The sequence below is a fragment of the Talpa occidentalis genome, unplaced genomic scaffold, assembly GCF_014898055.3.
Source record: "Talpa occidentalis isolate TD23 unplaced genomic scaffold, MPIMG_talOcc4v2.1 talOcc4.2590, whole genome shotgun sequence".
NCBI classification, from domain to species: domain Eukaryota; kingdom Metazoa; phylum Chordata; class Mammalia; order Eulipotyphla; family Talpidae; genus Talpa; species Talpa occidentalis.
The window spans coordinates 1-10,802 of NW_023602730.1; the positions used below are offsets into that span (position 1 = coordinate 1).

At 42.5% G+C, this 10,802-nt stretch overlaps 1 protein-coding gene across 1 annotated transcript; it reads left to right on the forward strand.

Annotated features, from left to right (window-relative positions):
- The first annotated feature begins 231 nt into the window (after positions 1 to 231).
- LOC119253992 (kinesin-like protein KIF3B) lies at positions 232 to 10,486 on the forward strand. The gene is given in 6 exon segments (XM_037521207.2): positions 232 to 1,721; positions 4,582 to 4,609; positions 4,612 to 4,682; positions 4,896 to 5,018; positions 5,135 to 5,253; positions 10,369 to 10,486. Coding segments are annotated over 6 exon segments (1,863 nt in total). The 5' UTR covers positions 232 to 317.
- Positions 10,487 to 10,802: the final 316 nt, after the last annotated feature.

Consider the following 10,802-nt stretch of genomic DNA (forward strand, 5'->3'; position numbering starts at 1 on the left):
ACTAGTTAACACTACTAGTAAACTGGAGTTTTTATTTTTTCTATAGATGCTAGCTAAAGTCCTGTGAGGAAGTATATAGCGTGCTAAAGTTATTAATGTATTTATCAATGTGTTGTGAATCATTCCTTTAGCAAAAATAAATGTAGCCATCAGAAGGTTAGCAAGATGGAGGTTTCTTGGGTATGTCAGCTGCTGTTGAACAGCCCCCAGTGACAACTCTACTGTCCTTACTTACTTCTGATTTTCTTTCTAGGATCTTAGCATCGTGAGGCATTTTGGATTCATAGCCTTCAAGATTGACCTGGTCAGAGTTCATCATGTCAAAGTTAAAAAGCTCAGAGTCTGTCAGGGTGGTGGTTCGCTGTCGGCCTATGAATAGCAAGGAAAAGGCTGCTTCATATGACAAGGTAGTGGACGTGGACGTGAAGTTGGGGCAGGTGTCTGTGAAGAACCCCAAAGGAGTGGCCCATGAAATGCCCAAGACCTTCACCTTTGACGCCGTCTATGACTGGAATGCCAAGCAGTTTGAACTCTATGACGAGACATTCCGACCACTTGTGGACTCTGTCCTGCAGGGTTTCAATGGGACGATTTTTGCCTATGGACAAACTGGGACGGGGAAAACTTACACAATGGAAGGAGTCCGGGGTGACCCTGAAAAAAGAGGGGTCATCCCTAACTCATTTGACCACATTTTTACCCATATCTCTCGATCCCAGAATCAACAGTACTTGGTCAGGGCTTCTTACTTAGAGATCTACCAGGAGGAGATCCGAGATCTGCTGTCAAAGGATCAGACCAAAAGGCTTGAGCTCAAAGAGAGGCCTGACACTGGGGTGTATGTGAAAGACCTGTCTTCTTTTGTCACTAAGAGCGTGAAGGAAATAGAACACGTGATGAATGTGGGGAACCAGAACCGTTCTGTGGGTGCTACCAACATGAATGAGCATAGTTCCCGTTCTCATGCAATTTTTGTTATCACCATCGAGTGTAGTGAGGTAGGCCTTGATGGTGAAAATCATATCCGTGTAGGGAAATTGAACCTTGTAGATCTTGCTGGCAGCGAACGGCAAGCCAAGACTGGTGCACAAGGGGAAAGGTTGAAGGAGGCGACCAAGATCAACCTGTCCCTTTCGGCCTTGGGTAATGTTATCTCTGCCCTGGTAGATGGCAAAAGCACTCACATTCCATATCGGGACTCAAAGCTTACTAGGCTCCTCCAAGATTCTCTTGGTGGCAATGCTAAAACTGTGATGGTAGCCAACGTGGGGCCTGCCTCTTACAATGTAGAAGAGACTCTGACCACTCTGAGATATGCCAACCGTGCCAAAAACATTAAGAACAAGCCAAGGGTTAATGAGGACCCTAAGGATGCCCTCCTGCGAGAATTCCAAGAAGAGATTGCTCGGCTCAAGGCCCAGCTGGAAAAAAGATCCATTGGCAGAAGGAAGAAGCGAGAGAAGCGGAGGGAAGGTGGTGGCAGTGGTGGGGCTGGGGAAGAGGAGGAGGAGGAGGGAGAAGAGGGTGAGGAGGAAGGGGATGATAAGGATGATTACTGGCGGGAACAGCAAGAAAAACTGGAGATTGAGAAGCGGGCCATTGTGGAAGATCACAGCTTGGTTGCAGAGGAGAAGATGAGGCTGCTGAAGGAGAAAGAGAAAAAGATGGAGGACCTGCGGCGGGAGAAGGATGCTGCCGAGATGCTGGGCGCCAAGATCAAGGTACATCCCCTGCCCCGGGCCCTTTTTTCTGTCAAAACTTTTGTTTCATCAAAAAATAATATGAAAGATGGGCTGTTCCTTTCAGTTTTGTATTTTGAGCCACACCATGATAGTTGGTGCTCAATACACATGTGTTGGGTTGCAAAGAAGAAGAATCATTATTTTTTTTTTCAAATTAAAATAGTCAGTTTTGACTTCATAGGAAGAATAATTATTGCATGGGTACAACGAAGAACAGTAAAACTAACAGCCACAGCCATGTAGTCGTGCAGTGTGAGGACTAGAGCCGCATCCATCCTCACAAGCTTTGTGCCCGTTCCCAGAGCTAGTGGTTATCTTGGCTTTATTGTTTCCTGGCTTTTCTTTACAGTTTTACCATGTAGGCATCTATATCTAAATCAATGATAGTTTTAGTTTCATACAATTTTTTTACTTCTATATAAATGCAATCCCACTGCCTTGATTTGCTTTTATTTGTTCAACATTATGTTAATGAGATTTACCCTTATGGTCGTCTATAGCTGTGATTCATTCATTGTTACTGTCCTGAGAATTCCATGGTATTCCATTTTCCTGGTAGGTGTGGATTGTTCCTGTTTTTCGCTATGATTATTCTTGTACTTGGCTCCGGGAAAACATGTCTTATCTGATACCCTTAGGTCCTAGTGTATGTCTAGCCTCAACTCTATTATTTATTAGATAATGACAAATTATTGTCCAAAGTAGCTTTGGGAATTGAAGCTTCCACTAGTAGGGTGTGAGTTTTGGTCACTTCGCATCCTTGCCAACACTTGTGATGATCAGACTTTAATTTTTGTCTAGCCGGTAGATAAACAAAATGCTATTTCATTGTGGTTTTAACACACAGTGCCCTGATTATACAAGATACAGAGCAGTTCTCCAGACCCCCCGCCCTGCTTGTAGTACCTGTAGTGTCTCCTTCCCCCAACCTCCAACCCCCATGTGCCAGTAGCTGAGGAGTATTCTAGAGCATGGAGGCACTCCTTGTGTTGAGGCACTCTTGTCAGTGTCCATTCCATCAATGCCTGGGCTTGTGCTGCCACAGAGCTAGCTAGCGAGCTCTGGAAAGCCAGCTAGAGGATGGCGCTGCCTAACTGAGCCAGAATTCCTTTGAAGTGTTAGCTTCTATCTTGTTGAATTTATGCAGACTTTGATTTCTGCCCTAAAATGTATCCATGTTTATTAATTTAAAAATAACAAATGATCTTCTTTCCCCCACTATATGAAGAGCTGGTATTATTTTACTTCAGAGACCATGGATCTTAAAACTTGAAAGTCCCTTTGAGGACGTTCAAGATGTGATATGAAAATACAGTTATATAGTACAACACATTGAGGAGGTAACTGTTCCAGGAAAGGGCTTTCTGTGGGATTCCATTATGCCCAGTTGCCTCTATACCCCTCACTCCTGCCCTAGAAGTGCAACTGACTATGCCCGTGTTTGACTTGTTCTTTAGCATTACATGTTTTATTCAGGCCCAGGAACACCCAGGCTCTCTAAACAACTTGGGGTATTTAGGCAGCTCTTAGGCTGGTGTGGCAAGACCCAGAGATACTCTTAGGCATTTTGTGTATGGGAGAATGACATGACTTCTGTCTTTCTCATTCCTTGGATGCTGTAAAATCATCAAATATAAGATTTTAGAGTTGGAAGGGGTGTGTGTATGGCTAGTAATCTTGTCCAGCCCCTGTGTTTTGAAAGAAGAGGAAGCAGGCTCAAAGGTCTCACTGAAAGATGGCAACAGGCCCTCAGTATAACAGCAGGTTATAGAGTTTTTGGATTCCCTGCTCTTCAGGCCTGAATCATTCCCTTGGCTTCAGTCACATCTAAATGCTGAAGGCTTCTAGTGTGCCTAGCCAGCCCAGAGCTGTGTTCTGACATCCAAGCCCAGTAGCTTCCACCTACTGGATATTTCCGCAGAGATGCCCATGACCACCCAGACTCTGGATCTTGCCTGGTCAGGGTCTCTAGGCCTGTCCACCTCTGCTACTGCCCTGCTGACCTGAGAAATGCCTCCTGTCTGCTCTGACTCCCTGTCTGCCCATTTATAGTCATTTTTCCTGCTGTAAAGGAGTAATATTTCCCAAACAGATCTGATTGTGCACCCTATTGCTCAGAGAACTTATTAGAGCTTCCTACTATTCTCGGGCTCAAGTGTAGTCTTTCAACAGGACTTTGAGGTTTTTGAACTCACTCACCCCTGACTGTTTTGCCAGCTTTATTTTTCACCACTGCCTATTCTACCGTCTCACACACAAGTTTTTTTTTTTTTTTTTTTTTTTAGCTAATTCCTATTTTTACTTCTGCACTCGGTGTAGCAGTCCCTTGAGACAGTAGCTTTCCCTGACTCCCTCCAAAAGTCTGAGTTCTCTCCCTCCAGTGAGCCTCTCCCATTATTACTCTGTTTTTCCCTATTGATGACATCTGACTCTATCTGGTAAGGGTCTGCCTACCCTGCCTACCTCTGCAGGGTCTCAGCTTTGTGATTCATGTTCACAGCTGCACCCCCAGTACCTCTCACATAGGAGGTACTTAATATGTTCAAAGTGGGGTCAATACTTTGTACAAACAAACAAAAAACAACCTCTTTTTAAAGAAATCTGAAATTCATCTATGTCTGAAGAAGCTGGTCATCAGCATTTCCAAGGTAAAGCCCTCAGTGGAGGCACCCAGCCCCACCCAGTGATGGGAAAGGCACAGCTGAGCACAGCATACTTTTTCCAGAGATCGCCCCTTTTGGCTCAGTCCTGAACTCTTTATCTTTCATGGGCTTCCCTGTGAGGAGCTGGTTCTGAGGGAGACCATTCATGAGATGGATTTGACTTTTTTCTCACTCAGGCCATGGAGAGTAAGCTGCTTGTTGGAGGAAAAATATAGTAGATCATACAAATGAACAGCAGAAAATCCTGGAGCAGAAACGGCAGGAAATTGCAGAGCAGGTAACTTCTCATTTGGGGTGGGGGTGGGGATGGGGTGGAATAAGGTGTGTTAATGCTACAGAGCAAATTGTCTCGTATGAAACTCTTCAAAGTGAAGGGAAACAAGATGTGTCAGCCCCTTCCTAGTGGGAGACCCTGATCTGGGGCTCGGGGCTTGTATTATTGTATAGATGCAATCTCTAGGCAAGCTGATGATTTCTGCCATGTTTTCAGAAACGTCGAGAAAGAGAAATCCAGCAACAAATGGAAAGTCGAGATGAGGAGACCTTGGAACTTAAAGAGACCTACAGCTCGTTGCAGCAAGAAGTGGACATCAAGACCAAAAAACTCAAAAAGGTATAAGGGATTGGGACAAGGCAAAAGTGTCTTGAGACTTGGGGTGGGTAGGGGGGCAGAGAGAACTCCTGTGTCTGGAGGGAACCCTTCTCACTTGCCTCTCCCATGGTTTCCAGCTCTTCTCCAAGCTTCAGGCAGTGAAGGCAGAGATCCATGACCTCCAAGAAGAGCACATCAAGGAGCGGCAAGAGCTAGAGCAGACTCAGAATGAACTCACCAGGGAACTGAAACTCAAGTAAGTGCTTGGTTTTCCATGGCCCCTCCGGCCACTTGATGGGTCATTGTTAAGTAAGAAACACCGCTGAGGACAGAGTCCCTACCTACTACTCCTGCTTCCTTGTCTGCTTGTGTTTGTTCCTGAGATCATTTTCCTTATCTGGGTTCTGTTTCTTAATTGAATGGCTTCACCACATAATCTGTTCCCTTTTTGAAGCTTTTAAAGACTCTGACTTCACCTCTATCTACTGATAAGGAGGAATCTTTTAACTTCAGTTTTCTGAATGGTATTGTGAACATGCAAAAACCCATCACCTAGATTCAATGATTAACATTTTGTCATCTATCATTTTATCATCTATCGTTCATAAAAACATTTAAAAGCAAATCTCATTTCTACATATATACTTACATACATGACCACAATGATATTTTTAAAAAACCTTTGTTGGGATGTAATTCACATACTATACAGTTTGCCTATTTAAAGTATTCAGATCATTTTTAAAAACAAGTATTTTTAGAGTTTTTTAATTATCACCATAATCTAATTCTAGAACTTTTTTGTCCCCCCTCAAAGAAACTGACTTGCTATCACTCCTCATTATCCCCTCTACCAGCTCTAAGTAGCTTCTGATTAATTGACTTTATGTCTCTATAAATTGGCATGTGCTAGACATTTCATGTAAATTCAGTCATGCAGTAATAATGGTGTTTTGTGACTACCTGTCATTCAACATGATGTTTTCAAGGATCATTCATGTTGAAGAATGTCAGTACTTTTTTTTTTTTATGGTCAGATAATATTGTGTGGCTATACCACATTTTATTTATCCATTCATCATTGATGGACATTTGGGTTGTTTTTACTTTTTAGCTATTATGAATAATGCTGCTATGAACATTTGTGTTCAAGTTTTATTGTGGACATATATTTTTACCTTTCTTAGGTCATCTAAGAGTCTTAGTTTTAGGTATTGCATTTAGTCCGTGATCCATTTTGAGTTAATTTTGATGTATGGTTTGAGGTACGGTTCCAAATGTATGCTTTTGCGTGTGAGTGTCCAGTTGTCCGAGCACTGTTTGTTGAAAAGGTTCTTCTTTCATCTTTGCACTATTGTCAAATATCAGTTGACCATATATGTGAGGGTCCCAACTCTCAGTACTGTTGAAACATATGTCAAAAAACAGATATACTTTTACATATATATATATCTGTTTTATGCCAGTACCACACTATATTGGTTACTGCAACTGTGTAGTAAGTTTTACAATGAGTAAGTTGTGAGTTTTCCAATTTTGTTGTTTTGGGCTATTCAGGTCCCTTCCATTGCTACAGAAATTTAAAGATAAGCTTGTCAATTTCTGCAAAAATATCCACGGGATTTTTTTTTTTTTTCTTTTAAGATGCCATTGTTTTTCCTTTTTTTTTTTTTTTTTTTTAAGATTTATTTTTTTTATTTATTTATGCAAGCCATGGGTACAGTCAGAAGCGCGGGAGGGTGAGAGAATTCACCAGAGCCAGAGTGGGGAGCAGAGCAGGCAGAAGGACCGAAGTACACTGCTGAGGGGACCAGCAGGCAGCAGGAGAGGTCTGCGCGCCATGTGGGACCCTCCTCTGGTGGCCGGGGAGCAGCGGGGATCGAACTGGTGCTGCAGAGGCTGCGGGCTGTTTCACAACCCAGCGCTCAACCCCTGCGCCACCGGGGAGGCCCTTCCTTTTTTTTTTTTAAGATTTATTTATTTTTATACAAGAATTGGGGTACAGACCAGAGATGCGGGGGTGAGAGGATTCACCAGAGAGAGAGTGGGAAACAGAACAGGCAGACAGACCAAAGTACACTGCTGAGGGGAGCAGCGGGCAAGACAGGAGAGGTCTGTCCCGCTATGTGGGTTTCTTCCTGGCCGCCAGAAATTGAACTCGTGCTGCAGTGGCTGCGGACTGCTCCACAGGTTGTGTACAAACCCCTGCACCACTAGGGAGGCCCCCCACTGGGATTTTGATAAGGACTGTTTGAATCTGTATTATCACATTTTAATGGTATTGATTATTCTAGTCCGTGTACATGAGATGTGTTTCCGTTTATTTAGCTCTCAAATCTTATGTCAAGAATGTTTTCTAGTTTTCATTAGGCAAGTCTTCGTATTTTTGTTAAATTTACAACTATTTTATTTTTTGATGCTATTGTAGGTGGAATTATTTTCTTTATTTTCCGAATATTTATTGCTAATGTGTAGAAATGCAGTTGATTTTTGTATACGTATCTTTCAAAAAAAAATCTAACAAAATTAACATTAAGTTTCTTAGTATTATACCCTCTCTATATTCAAAGTTTCTTGGTTTGTTCATATTAAGATCTATGTCAGATGACACATTACATTTGGTTATTATGTCTCTTAAAATCTTTTTTTTTTTTTTTTTTATAGAGGCATGTTTATTTATTTATTTGTTTGTTTGTTTTGTTTATACATGCACTGGGTACAGTCAGAAGCACGGGAGGGTGAGAGAATTCACCAGAGCCAGAGCGGGGAGCAGAGCAGGCAGAAGGACGAAGTACACTGCTGAGGGGAGCAGCGGGTGGCAGGAGAGGTCTGCGCACCATGTGGGACCCTCCTCCGGTGGCCGGGGAGCAGCCGGGGATTGAACCGGTGCCACTGAGGCTGCGGGCAGCTTCGCAACCCAGCGCTCAACCGCTGCGCCACCGGGAAGGCCCTGGTTATTATGTCTCTTAATGCTATTTTAATCTACAGCAATCTCTTTTCCTTTTAAAAACTTTTCGTAGTTAACTTATTGAAAAAAGCTGGGTCAGATAGCCTGTTAGAGATACCCCCATTCCGGGTTTGTTGGTTCAGTTCTTCATACTGTCACTTAATTTGTGTCACTGACTCCCTTGTTTTCCTTTAACTGAAAGCTAGCTCTGGGGCACTGGTTGTCAGCCTTGGCTGCACACTGAAGTCATCGGAGTCATACCCCTCTCACCCCTGGCTTTTTTTAGTTGTTTTTTAAATTTTCATCTGAGGAGTGTTTTAAAAAAGTGATGCTTTGTCCCTACCCTAGGAAATCTGATTTAATTGGTCTAGGGCAGTAGTGCTTAAACTTTAGTAGGTGCCAGATCATCTGAATAGCTGGTTAAATATGAATTGCTGGGCCTCCCTGGTGTAGTGCAGTGGTTGAGCGCTGGGTTGAGAAGCTGCCCGCAGCCTCTGCAGTGCCAGTTCGATCCCCGGCCACTGGAGGAGGGTCCCACATGGCGCGCAGACCTCTCCTGCCGCCCGCTGCTCCCTCAGCAGTGTATTTCGTCAGTCTGCCTGCTCTGCTCTCTGCTCTGACTCTGGTGAATTCTCTCATCCTCCTGCGCTTCTGACTGTACCCAGGGCTTGTATAAATAAATAAGTAAATAAATAAATAAATCATAAATAAATAAATAAGAATTGCTGAGTCCCACACCCAGAGAGACTTATTCCATTCATTTGGATGGAGCCTGAGGATTTGCATTTCTGAAAAGTTCTGGTTGGTACTCCTGCCAATTTGGAGAACATGCTTTCAGAACCCGTGGTCTCTCATGAGGCGTGGGAAAGATATTTTCCAAGAGTCTACACGTGTGACACGGATGTCACCCAGCTAATGACTTCCACCAACAGTGATCTTTGTCTGACGTCTTTATTTCATTAGGGTTTGCAAAAATGAGTTGTTTTTTTTTTTTTAAGTATTTGTCCTTCCATATCATTGGCTGGAATTTATCATTGAAGAACTTTTCTTTTTTATTTTTTAAAGATTTATTTATTTATGCATACAACAACTGGGGTACAGGGCAGAGATGAGAGGGCTGAGAGGATTCACCAAAGACAAAGTAGGGAGTTGAACAGGCAGAGCTACTGAAATCACTGCTAAGGGGAGCAGCGGGTGAGACAAAAGAGATCTGCTATGCCAAGTGGGTTAACTCCCTGGCTGGGGACCAAACTCATGTTGCAGAGGCTGGCAATAGCTTGATAGCACTGTGTCTTTAACCCTCAAAAGGATTCTTTTTAATGACCAAGTTTTAAAGCTGGAAATGAGTCCTTAAAATTAAATGTGTTAGTTCTCTTTTTAGGTTTTTACACCTAGAAAAAAGATTAGAACAAATATGCCAAAATATTAATAATAGCTATTGCTGGATAGTAGAATTGTGTGTAGTTATATTTTTCACATTCCTTAACACATATATAGAATCTTTATAATCATGAAAAAAAACACCAAATATATGTTATGAAAAAGAATTTCTTAAATGTCAAATTAAAAAGAAAATGTCATCTTGCAAAAGTAGTTTTCCCCTAAGGGAGCCATTTTCAGTATTATCTCTCTTATTTGTATCTTTTGAATAAACAATGAGTCAACCTGTTTCTCAGTCAGTACCCTACACCTCTGTGGTGTTTGTTGTGTGTCTCTCCCAAGTTAACACCCCTATGGTATTGTTCTGTCATAAGATTTTGAAAGGGTGAAGACAGAGATATGGCAGGAGAGACACAACCTTGGGGTTCCAGTTTCATTGCTTGCCAGATTCCCTGGGTGGTTTTTGGGCAGAGGCTCTTGGGAATGATCTTCATTATTACTGCTTTAAAAGACTAAAATCCATTTGGTCCTGCTCTTAGTTCTAGTGATTAAAAAGTGATATTTTCCACCAAAAAGTGACATTTTCAGCTAGGGCAACCAATCCATGGGATTGGAGAAAGGCAGTTTAATTCCTGTGTTCAGCCTTTTGTAAGTTAATAGGCTGGGTTTAGCAACACCGGTGGCCTTGTGAAAGGCACTTCACATGTTCACATGTTCATTCCAGTATTGCCCAGACATCACCTGCCTCTTCAGTGCTTTCACCTGCTCAAGCTGTTCCTCCCCAGGCACAAGTGGCCTCTCCATATTCCTACAGCAGACCACTATCAGCATCTGTCATACCTAAGAAGCCATCCCATTAGCTCTGTCTCAGGCCAGGACCAAGTGTATCCTAGCTCTTTGTCTGATGGTAGGCCCATAGCACCCGCTCAGTAAATGTTTGCTAAGGGACTTACTGATCACTCACTACATGCAGGATCTAACAGCCAGTACTCCATTTGTTTTCTTTCTCCATCTATATTCACCCATGTATATGTGCTCTTACAGGCATCTTATTATAGAAAACTTTATCCCTCTGGAAGAAAAAAGTAAAATTATGAATAGATCCTTCTTCGATGAAGAGGAAGATCATTGGAAATTACATCCTCTAACCAGACTAGAGTAAGTCACTAATGATTTTAAGTAGATTTTAAGTGGGGAGGATGGCAAGAATGTCGGTAAGCTGACTTTAGTCAGAGGGGTAAGGTAAGAACATAGTTTGATTCACTTAAACTTAGAAGCAGTAGAATCTCTGATTGCGGCTGCCATAGGTCCATGAGCTGTACAAGTTTGGTATTAGGATTGGGAGGTTTAGCACAATGACCTGACAATCTTTTCCAAGTTTCTGCATTTTCAACTTCTCCATTTGTCAAATGTAAGTATGCTAGGCAAATGAAGGCCAATACACAGATGTACCTTGTGTGTCATTCTGACACAGTGTT